General features: G+C 46.2%; 1 protein-coding gene across 7 annotated transcripts in view; it reads left to right on the forward strand.

Moving 5' to 3' along the window:
- The window catches only part of BCAS3 (BCAS3 microtubule associated cell migration factor), a 686,211-nt gene that overhangs the window by 321,938 nt on the left and 344,084 nt on the right, over positions 1-20,189 (forward strand). For 6 of the 7 annotated variants that reach the window (XR_015696858.1, XM_087717092.1, XM_087717090.1 and 3 more), the window contains exons 18-20: positions 6,654-6,778; positions 11,733-11,898; positions 17,151-17,251. Coding sequence is in view for 6 of the 7 variants with exons in the window: in XM_087717092.1 (XP_087573218.1) it covers positions 6,654-6,778; positions 11,733-11,898; positions 17,151-17,251 (392 nt within the window). In the remaining variant the exon portion in view is untranslated. Of the gene's footprint in view, positions 1-6,652; positions 6,779-11,732; positions 11,899-17,150; positions 17,252-20,189 lie in introns of all 7 variants that reach the window. The other variant, XM_087717094.1, reaches the window with a different exon arrangement.

The following is a 20,189-nucleotide window of genomic DNA, read 5'->3' on the forward strand; positions in this document are numbered from 1 at the left end:
CTGTGGTCATAAAATGAAACAATGCTCATTTAACATATGTCTCCCTTAGCAACAGATTCACTTAACAACCGTGCAATTACCTTAACAATTGCAGCGATTCACTTGACAACTGTGGCGAGAAAGGTCGTAACATGAGACAAAACTGAAGCGTCTGGCTTATCAGCAGACACTTTGGGGCTCAGTTGTGGTCGTACGTCGAGGACTACCTGGGCATATTTGATAAACGTAAGTCCAGGAAGTGTCCCTCTTCTCCTAACCAGGGTTAAAAGTCCGGATAATCTAACCCGTAATGGCAAACCGATGGCACTGCTCCCCGATTTTGATTCCGGGCTGGTGCAGGAGGCTTTCCAGGCTCAAAACAGGGCGTGGGGAGGGAGGGACGTGTGCATTCGCATTGTGGTTGTGGGTGCACGGACACGCTTTCTCCCTCTTCCTCCTCCTCACATAACTCTAACCCAGTGTTTCTCAACCTTGGCAACTTGAAGATGTCCGGACTTCAACTCCCAGAATTCCCCAGCCAGCGAATGCTGGCTGGGGAATTCTGGGAGTTGAAGTCCGGACATCTTCAAGTTGCCAAGGTTGAGAAACACTGCTCTAACCACAAGAGCGATCTGCGTTTTACAATCTTCTCCTCCCCCTGTGTATAAAACACCGTTCTTAAATGGAAACTGTTTTGGCAGCTTCCAGTTTCCTGAGCTGGGGAAAAGAGGTTTCTTTTAAAGACTTGGTGTAAATAGGGCATCCTCAATTCCGTTTCCTTGAAAAAGTGTTGATCTTTGCTTTGAGAAAAAGCATCGCTCTTGTAGGCCATGGAGGGCTTGGGAAGGGAGCGGGGGAACTGACCTTGACGGTGATGGTCAGCTCCCAGGGAAACAGCCTGGGAGGATCCCAGGGATTTTACTGTCCTCTCCCACCGGACGGTCCTTGCACAGTCGCCACTCTCGCAGGGCGTCAGGGAGACGTTGCATCTCTGACTTGGAACTTTGCTCACTCCATCCTGAGCTTTGCGGGGAAGATCAGCCGATCCGTTTTCCTCACTTTCATCCTGTTGAGATGAAGGGAGCCTTCTTCGTCCCAGGTTTCAAACAATCCAGGAATTGGGTATGTCTAGCTTAATGAAGAGGGTGGCTCAGTAGCTAAGACAAGCTGAGCTTGTCGATCAGGATTCGGCGGTTCGAATCCCTAGCGCCGCGTAACGGAGTGAGCTCCCGTGACTTGTCCCAGCTTCTGCCTACCTAGCAGTTCAAAAGCACGTAAAAAATGCAAGTAGAAAAATAGGAGCCACCATTGGTGGGAAGGTAACAGATTCCGTGCGCCTTTGGCATTTAGTCATGCCGGCACATGACCATGGAGACGTCTTCGGACAGCGCTGGCTCTTCGGTTTAAAAACGGAGATGAGCACCGCCCCCTAGAGTTGGGAACGACTAGCAAGCCTGTGCAGGGGAACCTTTACCTGGTTTAATGAAAAGAAGGACTAAGGGTGACATGATAGCAGTTTTCCACTATCTCAGGGTCTGCCCCAAAGAAGAGGGAGTCAAACTATTCTCCAAGACAGCTGAGGGTAGAACAAGAAGCAATGGGTGGAAACTAATCAAGGAGAGAAGCAACTTAGAACTGAGGAGAAATTTCCTGACAGTGAGAACAATTAATCAGTGGAACAGAAGTTGCCTCCAGAAGTTGTGAATGCCCCAACACTGGAAGTCTTTAAGAAGATGTTGGATAGCCATTTGTCTGGAATGGTATAGGGTTTCCTGCCTAGGCAGGGGGTTGGACTAGAAGACCTCCAAGGTCCCTTCCAACTCTGCTATTATATTGTAATGTATAATATTATATCACCACACAACACTTGTCTCTATCGGGGAATGGAAAAACAATAAAAAATTGAATTCATATCTCTGTACAGGTAGTCCTCAACTTATGGCCCCAATTGAGCCCAAACTTTCTGTTGCTAAGCAAGTTATTAAGACAGTTATTAAATGAGATTCACCTCATTTTGCACCCTTTCTTGCCATGCTTCTTTAGTGAATCACTGTTGTTAAGTTAGCAACACGGTCGTTAAGCGAATCCTGATTCCCCATTGAGGTTTCTTGTCAAAAGTTCACGAAAGGAGAATGACGTGACCCTGGGACACTGCAAGCGCCATAAATATGAGTCAATTGTCATTTTGAATGGTCACTAAATGAATGGTTGTAAATCGAGGACCACCTGTGTTTAAAATTCACCGAAATGGACATTTCATAGAATGACCTGGCTTCTACATGTGGAACTTATCTTCACCCATTGTTGAAAAGTTCTGCTTCCAGGTAGTCCTTGACTTATGACCATGATAATAATGCCGGTAAGTCAGGATGGTCATTAAGTGGAACATCACGTAATTTGCCCCAATTCGCAACTTTTGGGGGTTTTTTTGCAGCAATGGTTGTTGACTCTGGGATGTTATGCCAAAATCCGGAAATACAGACCATTTTTTTTTTTTTTTTTTGGCAAAACATTGCAAAACACAACTGTGGCTGTAAATGCAAACTTTGGCCAAGGGCCCGAAATGCCGTCATGTGACTGGTGGGTGGGTGAGGGCTACAGGTGTCAGAACTTCAAAACTATATCATATGTACCTTTACGGGGAGTCTGTCATAGGTTTGAAGGTTTGTTAAACGACCGGTCGTAAGTCGAGGACTACCTGTATTCCAGTCACGACTTTCCTTTCTTTGATTTATAATGTTTTCTCCTGAACCTCCTGCCAAGACTTCACAATTCTGCGCTTTTCCAGTTCCACAATGTCAGTAGAGAAAGCCAATATCCTTGACAACGTTGCAATCTTTGGGAGAGAAGCATCACCCCGCTGGGCCAGGCTGAAGGCTTCTAGGCTGGCATCCCATTCCTTATAAAAGCCAACATTGTCCCTGTTTTGTCTTCAGAAATCGAGTTTAGCTTCACCTGTCCTTAAGCAGGCAGATTAAGGGATTCTAGAGGCTGAAGTCAATGCATCTCAGAGGTGTTGAAATTGAAAGCAATGGGTAGGATAGGATAGGATGAGAGAAGAGAAGGAAAGAGGAAAGGAAAGGAAGAGGGAAGGGAAAGAAAGGAAAGGAGAAAGGAAAGAAAGAGGGAAGAGAAGGGAAGGGAAGGAAGAAAGAAGGAAAGGAAGAGAGAAGGGAAGAGAACGAAAGGAGAAAGGAAAGGAAGAGGGAAGGGAAGGAAAAGAAAAGGCGTTAAAAAGTTGTAGACAGGCACTATGTATGTATCCCTACACTATCCTAAGCACATTTTGGGAATGTGGTTACAAATAGTGGTTTTAAATAAATGACTACAGATAACTAGAGGGATGGGTGAATAGATGGATGGATGAATATCAATAGATATAGCTATGGAGAGAGAGATAGTGAGAGTGAGTGAGTGAGAGAGAGAGAGAGAGAGAGAGAGAGAGAGAGAGAGAGAGAGAGAGAGATGAATAGACGGATGAATGAACAGATGGACAGATTGATGATGAAGATGGATGGATGACAGACAGACAGAAAGAGACACATATATAGGGATGGATGGATGATAGGTAGATAGATATGGATAGGTAGAGTAGATAGATCATAGACAGACATATAGATATAGGGATGGATGGATGGATGGATGGATGGATGGATGGATGGATGGACGGATGGATAGAGAGACAGACAGACAGAGATAATAGATAGATAGAGCTAGGAGGGAGAGAGAGAGAGAGAGAGAGAGAGAGAGAGAGAGAGAGAGAGAGAGATGATCACCAAGTACTTAATAGCAACTCGGTGTTAAGATGCGCATGTCACTGTCCCTCTCTGAGGCATGCTTGTGTTTCTCTTCCCATTTGCCATCCATATTTCTGCATGCGCGTCTAACTCCACTTGTCTTCCACCCAGTATACAAAAAAGCTGATCATTTGCTTTGCCTTTGAATCAACAATGTTTGGTAATGACGGGGGGGGGGGGGGGGGAACACCTGCAAATAATAATAATGTGATTAAAGTTTGGGAACGGAATGCTTGGAAATAAACTTCTCCTCCGAATTTGGTACAAGCTGACCTCAAACACTTCCTGAAAGGCATGTTGACTTGCAGTTCATACGGAGCTCCCAATATTATCTAAACAGGGCGCTCTTTGATGCCCATCCCTGCAGAGTCCCAGAGTCGCCCGTTGACAGGAGAGCAGCCCAATAGCTTTCATCCCCCTGGGATCCAGTTGGGTACCAGAAATCCTTGACTTACAGATGTTTCTTTAGCAGCCGTCCCAAGTTACAACGGCGCTGGGGGGTGGGGGAGGAAAGCGAGTTACGAACCATTTCTCACCCTGACAACTGTGGCAGCGTCTCCGTGTGACCACGTGACGAAAAATAATTCAAGCCAACTTGGCCACTGGCATGAATTTAGGAGAGTTGCAGCCTCCCGGAATTCAGCTTCTGACCAACCAATTCAAAAGGGGGAGCCAAATTCACTTAACGACTGTGTGAGTCATTTAACAATCATGCTGAATAGCTTAACAATCCTGGCTATTAAAAAAACAAAAAATACTTGTGATGTAAAATCCGGTCTAACTCAATTTGCTGCCACCTCGCTTAGTGTAACGGGGAATTCTGATTGTGGTTGTAAGTCGAGGATTAGCTCCTCTATACCAGGGGTCTCTAACCTTGGCAACTTTAAGCCTGGAGGACTTCAATTCTGGGAGTTGAAGTCTGCCAGGCTTAAAGTTGCCAAGGTTGGGGACCCTTGCTCTATACCCATGATGGCGAATCTATGGCACATGTGCCGGAAGTGGCACAAAGAGCCATCTCTCTGGGCATGCAAGCTGTCACTCTTCCAAATTCCGGCCCATTGGTCTTCACACATCAGGGTTCCAAATAGCATCCAAAAGTAAATCAGAGTTTGAGGCAAAGGATTCCTCAACGTTCCAATTGATAGAGAGCCACGTTGGCACATCTGGGGAAACCCTAATCTGAAAGCTTCCCAGTTTTCCCACCCAGTTGAAAGTTCAAGATCTTGCCCCCCACACCCATCAAGTCCATCCCATGGTCCAATCTCCCACTGCTATGCTGGCAGCTTCCACCCCTCCAGTTCTGGTCAGGTGCAGAGGTGCAAAGACAAAAGATGACCTTGGCTTTCTAGAAAGAATGTTGTTATGGCTACATCTCATCTAACTCCATACAATCCCCACCTCCCATTTTCCCACAATAAAAAATGTATAGTAAAATAATAGAAAGTGGGGCAGGCCAAAGATCCAAAAGAAAAGATGGCTGCAGGCCTGACATGCAGGAGCACCGGAAACTGGAAAAGCAGCCACTCGGCGTCCATGCAAGTGCCAGGAATATGATTTTCCAGTTTCCGGTACACGCATGGGCCCCGGCCAGCCGGTCTTCATGTGCACCAGGAACCAGAAAACTAGGCCGGTGCGCATGTGCATGCCAGAAACCGCAAGATCATCTTTGCGGCGCTTGCATGCACACTTGGGCAGCTGCTTTTCTGGTTTCTGGTGCACACATGTGCGCTGGGCAGCTGCTCTTCGAATGCGTGCCAGAAACCGGAAGACCCGGTGGTCGATGCGCATGTGCATGGTGGAAACCAGAAGGGCAGCTGCCCAGCGCGCACATGCCCATCAAGGAGCTGCTCTTCCGGTTTTTGATATGCACGCAATTTCAGGCCTCTGTGCCAAAAAGGTTCGCCAACTCTGCTCTATAGGTTTATTCCTGACAGCCCCAAACTGGTTTCAGGGATACAGTCTTGAGAAAGAGAGAGGGGTGAATCTTGTTTATTTCTACCCAGGTAGTATTTTTCGGAGTATAAGATGCACCTTTTTCCCTCAAAAAAGAGGTTGAAAATCTTGGTGCGTCTTATACACTGAATACAGTCTTTTGTTTTGCCTCCGGAAACCCCACCCCCTTCACCAAAATGGCCGTGCATAACCTTTAGGACAGTGTTTTCCAACCTTGGCAACGGGAAGCGGTCCGGACTTCAACTCCCAGAATCCCCCAGCCAGCGATGCTGGCTGGGGGGATTCTGGGAGTTGAAGTCCGGACCGCTTCCCGTTGCCAAGGTTGGGAAACACTGCTTTAGGAGGCTTCCACAGTGCTTCTGGGGACTAGGGAGGACAGAAATCAGCAAAAACTCAATTTTGCCCCCCCCCCAAAACCTCCAGGAATACTTTATAAGCCTCCTAAAGGGTATTCATACCTTTTTTTGAAAAAATAAATAAAACGGGCCAGTTTTTGCAAAAATGTGTCATTTTGGGGAGGTTTGCAGAGTGCAAAACCTTTTTTTTATTATTTGCCTCTTCAAAGCCTTCGTGTTTCTTATACTCCGGTGCGTCTTATACTCCGAAAAATACGGTAGGTCTTCTCCTGCTCATCCTTAAGTCCAAAAGCCATTAGAAGCCCCTTCGTGCCAATCCTGGCTGAAGTCGCTGAACAAGTAATTTGTTAATATCCTCGGCTATTTCTGCCTTACGAAAGGGACATGTCGAATTTGCATTTCTGAAACGCTCAGCTGCCGCAGTTCCGTCTTCCAGCTTTCATCGATTCTCCTTAGTTCTGAGAAAATAAGTTTCCCGGGCTTATACAATTTCCATTTGGTGGATTACTTCATCCTTAATTAGACTTTGATCTCTCTCTCTCTCTCTCTCTCTCTCTCTTTTTCAAAGCAAAAGCAAACCGGCTCCACAAATTTCACCCAGCAAATCTGTCGGAGGGGAATTCTGCGTCGCGGCGGCCTTCGGCTCATCCCGCTCGTGGTTTACGAGCAATCCTGCCCTTAAAAGAGACAAAGGTTTGTGCACGGAAAACCAAACAACCGGTGGAACAACCGAGGGGTCGTTGGTGCTCTCTGAGCTTGCTTCTTTTCTTGCAGACGTTTCATTACCCTAACTAGGTAACGTCATCAGTGCTAAGACTGACACTGTCCTCGCACAGCGATACCTCAATAACTCATCATTAAATTGGTTCCGAGAGCCGCAATGAGCACCAAAAACAATGAGTACCAAACAATTGTTTCCCATAAGACATAATTTATTGCGACACAAGTGGGACGCAGTGGCTCAGTAGCTAAGATGCTGAGCTTGTTGATCAGAAAGGTCGACAGTTCGGCGGTTCGGATCCTTAGTGCCGCGTAATGGACTGAGCTCCCGTTCCTTGTCCCAGCTTCTGCCAACCTAGCAGTTAGAAAGCATGTTAAAAAATGCAAGTAGAAAAATAGGAGCCACCTTTGGTGGGAAGATAGAAGCGTTCCATGTGCCTTCAGCATTTAGTCATGCCGGCCACATGACCACGGAGACGTCTTCAGACAGCGCTGGCCCTTCGGCTTTGAAACTGCCCCCTAGAGTCGGGAATAACTAGCACATATATGCGAGGGGAACCTTTACCTTTAGTGTGACACAATGCAGCTGACACTGACAATTCTGGTTTGTTGAGTACTACACAAACCATGAGTACTGGGACAAAATGTTCAGGTCAGAATGTGTTGAGTATCCAATCCGACGAGTTTCAAAGCAGTTGAATATCGAGGTATCGCTATATTTATTTATTAAATATATATGCCTCACATCTCACTATCAAGAGCCACTCTGGGTGGCATACAATGCAGTCAAAGAGGAAATAAAAACACAGTAGAAACAGATTGTTGGGGGCAAGTGGCTGACTCTGTCAACTGCTTAGAAAGGGGTGTAAAGGACTCTAAAGCGGTATATGTCTTAAGTGCTATTGTGAAAGAAGGAAGGAAGGAAGGAAGGAAGGAAGGAAGGAAGGAAGGAAGGAAGGAAGGAAGGAGAGAAAAGGAAGGAAGGAAGGAAGGAAGGAAGCAAGGAAGCTCTGGTGGCACAATGGTTAGAATGCACTACTGCAGGATAATTCTGCAGCCCACTGCCAGAAGTTCGATCCTGACCAGCTCAAGGTTGGCTCAGATTTCCATCCTTCCTAGGTTAGTAAATGAAGGCTCAGATTGTTGAGGGCAAGAGGCTGACTCTCAACTGCTTAGAGAGGGCTGTAAAGCTGTGTGAAGCGGTATATAAGCCTAAATGCTATTACTAATGCTATTCATGACCATGGGGCAATATGCTAACATTGTAAACCACTGAGAGCATTGTAAAGAAGGATCTTGGAGTCCTAGTGGACAACCATTTAAATATGAGCCAGCCGTGTGCAGCAGCTGCCCAAAAAGCCAACACAGTTCTAGGCTGCATCAACAGAGGGAGAGAATCAAGATCACGTGAAGGGTTAATGCCACTTTATAAGGCCTTGGTAAGGCCACACTTGGAATATTGTGTCTAGCTATAAGGTTGTTCCCCTCTTTGACACGTTTTCACAAGGCCCTGCTTTTGCCAACGGGCTCTGAGGACCCCAGAGTGGGATGGAGCCCATCAAATGGATCATTTGATTGTTATGGCCATTGTTGGAGGGTGGGGTTTGGCTTGTGTGTGTGTTTGTTTGTGTGTGTGTTCTTTTATGAGTAGCCCTTGATTGCTTCTCTCCTAGATTAGTTTCCATCCATTGTTTCTTGTTTGCTTCTGTCTGGTGTTTTGGAGAATAGCTCTTCTTTGTGGCAGCCCCTCAAATATTGGAAGACTGCTATCACGTCTCCCCTATCCTTCTTTTCTTTAGACTTGTTTCTGGCTCTAGGGGGCGGTGCTCGTCTCCGTGGTCATGTGGCTGGCATGACTAAACATCGAAGTCGCACAGAACGCTGTTACCTTACCACCAAAGGTGGTTCCTATTTTTCTACTTGCATTCTTTAACATGCTTTCCAACTGCTAGGTTGGCAGGAGCTGGGACAAGTCACGGGAGCTCACTCCGCTACCCGGCGCTAGGGATTCGAACCGCTGAACTGCCAACCTTCTGATCAACAAGCTCAGCGTCTTAGCCACTCAGCCACCGCGTCCCTTTTTTACACTAGCTAAAGCCGAATCCTGCAGCTGTTCTTCAGATGTTTTCTCCTCCAGGCCTTTGGTCATCTTAGTTGCTCTTCTCTGAACTTTTTCCAGAGTCTCAACATCTTTTTGGGGGACCAAAATTGGTTGCAGTTACACATGTTGGGATTTTATTCTCATATGCCACCCGGAATCACCAAGAGTGGGATTTGAGTGGCCATTATAAATGTTCACAAATAAATAAATAACCGCTTCCGGTTTGAATAAATAAATACTGTATTTTTCAGAGTATAAGATGTACCGGAATATAAGACACACCAAAATTTTGAAGAGGCAAATAAAAAAAAAGTTTTTGCACTCTGCAGACCTCCCAAAAAGGGCCCATTTTTTGTGAAAATGGGCCCATTTTTTTTTCTTCAAAAAAGGGGCATGCATAGCCTTTAGAAGGCTTGTAGAAACGGCCCGTTTTTCGCTTATTTCTGCCCTCCACAGCCCCCAGGATCACTCTGAAAGCCTCCTAAAGGCTCTCCATGGCCATTTTGGTGAAGGGGGTGGGGTTTCTGGAAGCAAAAAAATGCTGTATTCAGTGTATAAGACGCGCCCAGATTTTCAGCCTCTTTTTTTTGAGGGAAAAAGGTGCATCTTATACTCCAAAAAATACGGTAAATAACCTGCTCCCGATTCCAATTTGAGCCCGAAGCGAGGGATAGTCAAACTTGAAGCGCTGCCTGGCCAGAGGCCAGCCAAACCGAAAGCCCAAGAAATGCAAGGGTATAATGCAGGAGCGTTGTAAAAGAACCCAAGGTTAATGTGTTCCGGATTGCATTTTTTTTTCTGGGAAATTCCAAAAATAGAGCCTCATTTCTCAGCGATTCACCTCCCCGAGCAGAGCGGTAGCATTAGTCGTCGCGCTGATAGATTTTGTATTTATGTAAATAAATAAAATTGACATGCCAGGCGTCCGACTCCGCTGGATGCTGAGTGATGGGAAGCTCTGGGCAGGCAGAAGGGGATCAATTGGCACCGGGTGCGGAGTGAAAATGCTGACTTTGGAAAGCCCGAAGTGCAGGGAGTCCTTGACATGCGACCACAAATGAGCCCCAAATGTCTGCTGCTCAGCCGGACAGTTGTTTTAAGTCGGTTCCGCCCCATTTTACGACTTTCCTTGCCACGGTCGTTAAGTTAGTTACATGGTCGTTAAGTGAATCAGGCTTTCCCTGTTGACTTTGCTTGTCAGAAGGTCACAAAAGACGATCACATGGCCCCAGGACGCTGCAACCATCATAAATACGAGTCAGTTGCCAAGCATATGAATTCTGATCACATGACCCCGGGGATGCTGTAATGGTCGTGTGAGAAATAGCAATAGCAATAGCAGTAGACTTATATACCGCTTCATAGGCCTTTCAGGCCTCTCTAAGCGGTTTACAGAGTCAGCATATCGCCCCCCACAGTCTGGGTCCTCATTTCACCCACCTCGGAAGGATGGAAGGCTGAGTCAACCCTGAGCCGGTGAGATTTGAACCGCTGACCTGCTGATCTAGCAGTAGCCTGCAGTGCTGCATTTAACCACTGCGCCACCTTGGCTCTGAGAAATGGTCATAAGTCACTTTATTCAGTGCCGTTGTAACTTTGAACAGTCACTAAATGAACTGTTGTTAGTTAAGGACTACCTGTATAGATATTCCTCGACTAATGACCACAGTTGAGCCCAAATTTTCTACTGCTAAGCCAGACAGCTGTGTAGTGAGTTTTGCCCCGTTTTACAACCTTTCTTGCCACACTTCTTGTGAATCCCTGCAGTTGTTAAGTTAATTGATTGATTGATTGATTGATTACATTTATATGCCGCCCTTTTCCCCGAAGGGGACTCAGGGCGGCTCACAATTCAATCAGGGAAGGGGGTACAGACAGGGGGATAAAAAAGACAAGACATAACAATACAAAATTTAAAAACACACAACAACCATACCATTCGAGAAGGGGGGCAAAAACTCTTTAGCCCCAGGCCTGTCGGAACAGCCAGGTTTTAAGGGTTTTGTGGAAGGCCCGGAGGGTGGTGAGGGTTCGAATCTCCACGGGGAGCTCGTTCCAGAGGGTCAGAGCAGCCACAGAGAAGGCTCTCCTCCAGGTAGTCGCCAGTCGGCATTGGCCGGCGGATGGAATTCGGAGGAGGCCTAATCTGTGGGATCTGATCAGTCTATTGGAGGTAATCACACAGTCGTTAAGTGAATCTGGCTCCCCCATTGACTTTGCTGGTCAGAAGGTCGCCGAAGGGGATCGCGTGACCCCAGGGACACAGCAACTGTCATAAATATGAGTCAGTGGCCGAGCCTCTGAATTTTTGATCATTTGACCACGGGGATGCTGCAACGGTCATAAGGGTGAAAACCACCCCTAAATCAATTGTCATAGTTTGTTGCATAAATTCAAATCCAGAAACCACACACAGATAACTGATTCAGCTGGATTCATTAGCTTCTTTATATACATAAGAATAGATGAATAAATGTACAATACCAACAGGTGGTTCTTCCAAGTGACACAAGGCAGGAGAGTTATAGGCAAACACAAGCAGTTAGTGTCATATCAGCAGACAAGCCAAACAGACAATTAGTTTACTTCTCAGAGCAGCAGACCTCTTAAGTTTCTGTTTCAATTCTCTGCACAGACTCAGGTCTGTTTAAGCTCCCATTGGCTGACTTAGTTGCTAGGCCCTATTCATTGGCTGACCTTGTTCCCATGTCTCTCCCAGTCATGAATATTTTAACATCAATTCTTTTCTATGCCGTTGTACCTTTCAATGAATGGCTGTAAGCCAAAGACTAGCTGTAAACCTTCCGTCTTCTCGTTACCCTGCAGATCAATCCAAGCAGTTCGTGGTCGAGTCTTTGTACATCATCAGCTGCTATGGGACTCTGGTGGAGCATGTCCTGGAACCCCGACCTCTTAGCACCACCCCTAAGATCAGCGATGACACCCTACTGGAAATGGTGACATGCCCGAGGGCTAGCTGGACCCTCGTCAGGTGCGTCCACGTTGTCTTCCCATGTTCATAATTCTCTTCAAACGAGTTTCAGGGGTCTTTGGCACATGGATGGTGCTACCCAAAGCCCAGAGGGGGTAGAAAGGGAAAGGTTCCCCTTGCACGCATGTGCTAGTCATTCCCGGCTCTAGGGGGCGGTGCTCATCTCCGTTTCAAAGCCGAAGAGCCAGCGCTGTCCGAAGACGTCTCCCTGGTCATGTGGCCGGCATGACTAAACGCTGAAGCTGCACGGAATGCTGTCACCTTCCCACCAAAGGTGGTCCCTATTTTTCTACTTGCATTTTTTAACATGCTTTCGAACTGCTAGGTTGGCAGGAGCTGGGACAAGTCACAGGAGCTCCCTCCGTTACGTGGCGCTAGGGATTCGAACTGCCGACCTTTCTGATCAACAAGCTCAGCGTCTTAGCCACCATGTCGTAAAGTTATACTGAGGGAATATAAATCTGTGGAAAAGAAGACTCTGGGACTTCTGAGCTCCCAGAGAGATCTCGGTCGAATGATCCAATTTTCATCCCGTCTCTTGTTTTGCATCCTGCAATTCGGACTGAAGTCAGAACTGAAGGTGTGATGGGAAGCGAAATGTGTTCAAAGAAGAAACAAAGAAAGTCCAGGTGCCTTTTGAAAAAGGTCCTTTGGGATGCCCACGACTTGGATGGCTGACAATTTCCATAGACGTTTAGTACTGAGTTACTTAGCTGGGTAATGAAACGTCTGCAAGAAAACCAAACTCAGAGATCATCAAGGAAAACATGTTGTCAGCGTTCCAAATATCATGCAGAATTATATCAGAGTCCAAGGCAGAGCTATCCTTAAAAGTTCCAATTTAATAAGACAGACATGTTGGCACATCTTTGGAAATCCCAATTCTGAAAACTTCCTGGGATTCCACCCAGTTGAAAGTTCATGATCTTATCCCCACACCTATAAATCCATCACATGGTCCAATCTTCTTCGGCCACGCTGGCATCTCCACCCAGTTGGTTCCAGTCAGGTGAAGAGGTGTAGAGACAAAAGATGACCTTGGCTTCCAGAAAGGAATGACAACAACACATTCCAAAATTCTACTCCTTTCTATTCCCTCTCCCAACTACTACACTAATGAAACAGCATAATGAAATAAGAGAGAGTGTGGCAGGCCAAAGATCCTAAAAGGGATATAACTACAGGCCTGACACATGTCTCTCTATCTGTCTGGTCATCAGCCATCCATCCATCCATCCATCCATCCATCCATCTATCTACCTCCATCCATATCTATCTATCTATCTATCTATCTATCTATCTATCTATCTATCTATCTATCTATCTATCTATCTATCTATAACAGCTTAATCAAGGACCCAACAAGTACACTCCCACCAACCTTGACACGCCAAACCACACACACACACAAACACACACACACACACACACACGCACACACACAGCAAACCCCACTCCCTTCTGGCATTGATGAAGTTGCCTATTTGGATCATGAAATGTCTGCAAAAAAAACCCCCCATCAAACTGATCAGTTCATCCGTGAGCTATTTTCTTCTGTAAAGTTCCATTCCCTTACAACCTCAAGTACAGCGCATGGCTTTTCTACTTTGCTTCAAAATAATTTGGGAAACTATGGCCCCTTTCTAATCTGTGGACTTTAATTCCTAGAATTCCTGAGCTAGGGGCAGGCAACTATGGTGCCTTTACAACTTTTGGACTTCAACTCCCAGAATTCCTGAGCCAGTAATAGGCAACTATGTTAACTTTATGACCTGTGGACTTCAACTCCCAGAATTCCTGAAGTTGGGTGGGCAATTATGGTGCCTTTACGACCTGTGGACTTTAACTCTACTCTGAGCTATGCTGGCCCAGGAATTCTGGGAGTCGAAGTCCACAGGTCGTGAAGGGACCATTTTCAGCATCTTCCAAAGGAGTCTCTTTTGAAAGCTATTTAGAGAAATTAGGCCTGATTTACAGAAAAAAAATGGAAGAGGGATTGCTGAGAAAATGTCGTCAGTGCCTTTGACATTTTAAATTATTTTTTCAATTGATTGTGTGGTGTGGAAAGGATGATGGGCGAGCGTCAGTCTTCCCCAGTGCTCATTCCTGGTCTGAGCCAATCGATTAGGGAACTGGAGGCTAAAATATATGAGGAACGGTTGCAGGAACTGGGTATGTCTGGTTTAATGAAAAGAAGGACTGGGGGAGACGTGATAGCATCTTCCAATATCTCAGGGGCTGCCACAAAGAAGAGGGAGTCAAGCTATTCTCCAAAGCACCTGAGGGCAGGACAAGAAGCAATGGGTGGAAACTAATCATGGAGAGAAAAAATCCAACACAGTTCTAGGCTGCATCAACAGAGGGATAGAATCAAGATTACATGAAGGGTTAATACCATTTTATAAGGCCTTAGTAAGGCCACACTTGGAATACGGCATTCAGTTTTGGTCGCCACGATGTAGAAAAGATGTGGAGACTCTAGAAAGAGGGCAGAGAAGAGCAAGAAAGAGGATTAGGGGACTGGAGACTAAAACATATGAAGAACAGTTGCAGGAACTGGGTATGTCTAGTTTAATGAAAAGAAGGACCAGGGGAGACAGGATAACAATCTTAAAATATCTCAGGGGTTGCCACAAAGAAGAGGGAGTCAAGCCATTCTCCAAGGCACCTGAGGAAGAAGCAATGGGTGAAAACTAATCAAGGAGAGAAGCAATTTAGAACTGAGGAGAAATTTCCTAACAGTGAGAACAATTAATCAGTGGAACAGAAGTTGCCTCCAGAAGTTGTGAATGCCCCAACACTGGAAGTCTTTAAGAAGATGTTGGATAGCCATTTGTCTGAAGTGGTGTAGGGTTTCCTGCCTAGGCAGAGGGTTGGACTAGAAGTCCTCCAAGGTCCCTTCCAACTCTCCTGTTGTATTGTATTGATGCTCTGCCCAGGAGCTGAGGAGAGGCCAGCCCGAATTAAAAGGCACAACTCGGTCTTTCAAGGCCATGATTGTCCTGGGTTACTTGTGCAGGTAGTCCTCAACTTACGACCGCAATTGAACCCCAGATTGATATGGAGACAATTCGTTAAGTGAGTTTTGCTAAGTGAGAAAATGTGTTAACTGAGTTTTGGCCCAGGTTACGACTTTACCCGCCACATTTGTTAAGTGAATTGCTGCAGTGGTTAAATTACTAACGCGGTTGTTAAGTGAATCCGGTTTCCCCATTGGCTTTGCCGGTCAGAAAGTGGTAAAAAGGGATCACCTGACCCCCGGGACAATGCCACCGTCCTAAATATGAGTCAGGAGCCAATCATCTGAATGTAAATCACGTGACTATGGGGAAAGCTGCAGCGGTCATAAGTGTGAAAAACGGCCATCGAGTCCCTTTTTTCAGTGCCATCGTAACTTCAAACGGTCACTAACCGAACAGTTGTAAGTCGAGGAGTACCTGTTAATGGGATTGCAAATTCTGACCTGCTTAATTTGTTGTGAAATTTATTGAGGTTGGGAAGATACATACTTTCATCTTCTGTGCAGGTAGTCCTCGATTTACGACCACAATTGGAACCGGATTTTTCATGGTTAAGCAATGTTCTATACGTGAATCCCTGCTATTCTTAAGTGAGATCTTCGGTCCTTAAGTGAATCCAGCCTCCTGGATAATACTTGGCTTCTCGGAAGCCGGCTGGGAAGGTTGCAAATGACAATAACATGACCCTGGAACAGTACAACCGTCGTAAACACAGAACAGTTGCCAAGTGCCTGAATATTGTTCGGATGACTGTGGGAACGCTGCAACAGTCATAAGTGTTCAAAAAACAGTCATAAGTATTTTTTTCAGTGCTGTCATAACTTGAAGCAGCCAGTAAACAAATGGTCGTAAATCGAGGACTACTTATATCCTGTCTTCTGCTGCAAAGAAAAGAGATCACACCACGCTCTCGGGTGTTTACGCTGCTGTCTGCATCGTACGACATTTCTCGTCATGATTCTCTGAGCTTGGTTGCTTTCTCACGGACGTTTCATTACCCAACTAGGTAACATCAGCAGTGTTAGTAAGGAGTGATCTTTGCTCTCAACTTTTATTCCAGCGGCTTGTCAGTGTTTCTTGGGTCTTCCTAGAAGGAAGGTTTTCTAGCAATGTTCAAGGCCCTTCTGGGTCTGCTGAACTTTCTGTTGTGGCCAGTGGAGCTGGCAGCAGATTCGGACAGTGAGGAGGTTGGGGAGGAACATGGGCCAGTCCTGGAGTCTGGGGAAGGCTCTGATGAGGGTTCTGTGTCAGAGGCAGAGAGGGGGCCAGGGCCGTCGGACAGTTATCAGCTGCCTTCGGAGTCAGAGATCATTGAAGCAGAAGAACAGCTGGAGCTGTTCCCAGTGTGCGCATGCGCAGAGCTGCCAGACGAAGGGAAGAGCTAAAGAACAGGGGTTGACTTGGGAGTAAGGCCACAGGTGGACCATGAATGGCCCCTCCCAGAGGAAATAAAAGAGGAGCGAAAGGGGAGTGGAGTTTGCAGGAGACAATTAGTTCGCTTCATTGGTTCTTGACTCCCCGAGACTCCTTCCCAAGTTCTGCAGAGATCGGCCTGGCAGCTCTCCAAGCCAGAGAAGGTCTGTGACTGTAAATCCTCCTTTGAAAGACTTTGCTGGATGTGAGTGAGTAGAATTCACAGCAAATTAATAAAAGGGGATTTTGTCGGAACAAGGAGCTCTTGGGAAGCCTCGGTCAGAACAGGTTCTAGGTTCAGTTTCGGAGTCTACTTGAACCAAAAAAATGGTCTCCTTGGGCTGCGGGCTGGACTAGATGGCCTACAAAGTCCCTTCCAACTCTGTCAATCTGTAAATCAGCGAACGATGGGAGCAACCACCCGAAGGAAGCCATCAAAATGCTCAAACGGATCACGTTGAGCTAGAAGGACAACTTGTCTGGCATGGAAGGAGGTGTTTATCCAACTCGGGCCCTTTTCCCCAAAAAAACACAAGTGTGAAGATCAGCCCAGGTGTCTCCCTGCGAGTCTGCATCTTGCACAGGTCCTTTCCGAAAACGCGGAATTTTGAAGACCGGGCCTGCCGTTACCCCCTTTTTTCCCATCTGTCTCGAAATATTCCACGCTCGGAGCAAGTGACTTTAAATAATTAGAAACACGGTATTCTCTTGCATAAATAATTGGACGTGATGACACAGATGCTGATTTCTTTCCCCCCCTCTCTTCCCCCCCAACTCTCCTCCAGCTTAAATATTAATATTCTTGTGTTGTTTCCGCAGAACTCCCCAGTGGAATGAACTGCAGCCGCCTTTTAACTTGAATCACCCTCTGCTCCTGGCTGCAGATTCCGTGCAGTGCTACCAATATCTCCTTCTTGGCTGTGAGTATCACGGAACGGTCCTTTTGTGGGGGAGGCCCAAACGCATGACTGTTCTATCAGCCTTATTGTGGTTTCTTTCTTTCTTTCTTTCTTTCTTTCTTTCTTTCTTTCTTTCTTTCTTTCTTTCTTTCTTTCTTTCTAATAAAAAGATGAATGGAATTGGGTCTGTAGCTTTCCCCTTTTTTTAGACCTTGACTTAGGACCACAATCAGAATAACAATAAGTTGCTTCTCTCCTTGATTAGTTTCCACCCATTGCTTCTTGTCCTTCAGAGTGCTTTGGAGAACAGTTTGACTCCCTCTTCTTTGCGTCAGCCCCTGAGATATTGGAAGACTGCTATCATGTCTCCCCTAGTCCTTCTTTTTATTAATACAATTACAATACAATACAATAGCAGAGTTGAAAGGGACCTTGGAGGTCTTCTAGTCCAACCCCATGCTTAGGCAGGAACCCCTATGCCAGTGATGGCGAACCTTTTGTGGCTCCCGTGCCAAAAGTGGGGGAGCACAGGGGAGAGGGGTTGTGCACCGGTATGACACACCCATAATGCTATGCGCGCAACACACACACACACACGCGTGCATGGACGCGGAGCCAGCAACACACACACCCCTGCCCTTTTGCCACAGTTTTTGCACCCTCCTCAGGCTTCAGAGCCTTTCTAGGAGCCTGGGGAGGGTAAAAAGAGCACCACCACCCCGGATGCCCTCCGGAGGCCTCAGGAGCTTCCCTGAAGGCTCCGGAGGGCAAAAAACGGACCTACGGGGAACCCGGAAGTTTGGGAGTGGTGACTTCCGGTTTGTCCGTAGGGCCGATTTTCAACCTCCGGAGCCTTCAGGAGGCTTCCCCGGAGGGCAAAAATCAGTCCTACGAGCAAACCGGAAGTCACCATTCCCGAATTTCCGGTTTGTCCGTAGGGCCAGTTTTTCGTGCTCAGGGGGCTTCCGGAGGGTGAAAAACAGCCTCAAAAGAAGGCCGAAGTCAGCTGGCCAGTGAGGCGTTGCCCTGGCAAATGGATCCATAGGTTTGCGATCACAGCCCTATACCATTTCAGGCAAATGATTGTCCAGTCGTTTCTTTAAAACTTCCAATGTTTGAGCATTTACAATTTCTGGAGGCAAGTTGTTCCACTGATTAATTATTCTATCAGGAAATTCCTCCTCAGTTCTAAGTTGCTTCTCTCCTTGGTTAGTTTCCACCCATTGCTTCTTGTTCTGCCCTCAGGTGCTTTGGAGAATAGCTTGACTCCCTCTTCTCTGGGGCAGCCCCTGAGATACTGGACGACTGCTATCATGTCACCCCTAGTTCTGCTTTTCATTAACTCGAGGCCAACATTTTTGTTGCTAAGTGAGACCGCTTTTAAGTGAGTTTTGCTGTATTTTACGAACTCTTGCCACCGTTGTTAAGTGAATCCCTGCAGCTATGATAGTAACATGGTTGTTAAGTGAATCTGGCTTGACTTGGGATCATAGGACCCAGGGGCTCTGCAACTGTCATAAATACAGCAGTTTAACAGTGCAATTTAGGCACAGCAGTGATTCGTTTAACCACGGCGGTGAGAGAGCTCGTAACATGGGGCAACATTCACTTAACAATCGTCTCACTTACCAACACAAATGTTGGGCTCGACTGTAGTCGTAGGGTCGAAGGCCCCCTTTGTGGCCAGTAGACACAAAAGATCATTTTGTCCTCTGAGCCAATTTCATAGGTAGTCCTCAACTTACAACAGTTCATTTAGTGACTGTTCAAAGTTGCAACGGTACTGAAAAAATGTGACTTATGACGGTTTTCAAGGCTTCCCTGTGGTCACATGATCAGAATTCAAATACTTGGCAACTGACAAACTCATATTTATCATGGCTGCAACGTCCCGGGATCATGTGATCAGCTTTTCCAAGCGACGTCACTGGAGAAGGCAGATTCACTTAGCCGTGTTACTAACTTGACAACTCCAGTGATTCACTTAACAGCTGTGGCAAGAAAGGTCATAAAATAGGGGAAAATTCGCTTAGCCACTCTCTTGTTTAGCAACAGAAATTTTGGGCTCAACTGTGATCGTAAGTCAAGGATAAGATGATCAAGATGGCCACGAGGTTAAACCATATGAAGAAGGGCTGCAGGTTTTGGCTCCGGTTAGTCTTAAGAAAAGAAAAACTTAGGGATGACTTGATAGCAGTGTTCTAGTATTTGAGGGGCTGCCACAGAGAGGAGGGGGTCAATTTATTTTCCAAAGCAGCAGAAGGCAAGACGGGAAACAAAGGATGGAAACTAAACAAGGAGAGAAGCAACTTGGAATTAAGGAGAAACTTCCTAACAGTGAGGATAATTAACCAGTGGAACAGCTTGCCACCAGAGGTTGTGGGTGCTTTTTCATCACTGGAGGTTTTAAAGAAGAGACTGGATGGTCACTTGTCTGAGATGGTATATGTACTCCTGTTTGAGCAGGGAGCTGGACTAGAAGACCTCCAAGGTCCCTTCCAGATTCTGTTCTGTTCTATTCTATTCTATTTATTCCCTTCCATTCTATCCCATTCCACTCCATATATTCTATTCCATTCCATTGCATTGCATTCCATATCTATTCTATTCTATTTCCTGACAGTCAGAACAATTAATCAGTGGAACAGAAGTTGCCTCCAGAAGTTGTAAATGCCCCACCACTGGAAGTCTTTAAGAAGATGTTGGATAGCCATTTGTCTGAAGTGGTGTAGGGGTTTCCTGCCTAGGCAGGGGGTTGGACTAGAACAGTGTTTTTCAACCTTTTTTGTGCAAAGGCACACTTTTTTCATGAAAAAAATCACGAGGCACACCACCATTAGAAAATGTTAAAAAAATTTAACTCTGTGCCTATATTGACTATATATAAAGTGTTTTTCCCACGGCACACCTTACACTATGTCACGGCACACTAGTGTGCCGCGGCACAGTGGTTGAAAAA

The sequence above is a fragment of the Thamnophis sirtalis genome, unplaced genomic scaffold (genome assembly GCF_051295495.1).
Source record: "Thamnophis sirtalis isolate CommonGarterSnake01/CBP01778 unplaced genomic scaffold, rThaSir2_p1.2 scaffold_6, whole genome shotgun sequence".
NCBI lineage: Eukaryota > Metazoa > Chordata > Lepidosauria > Squamata > Natricidae > Thamnophis > Thamnophis sirtalis.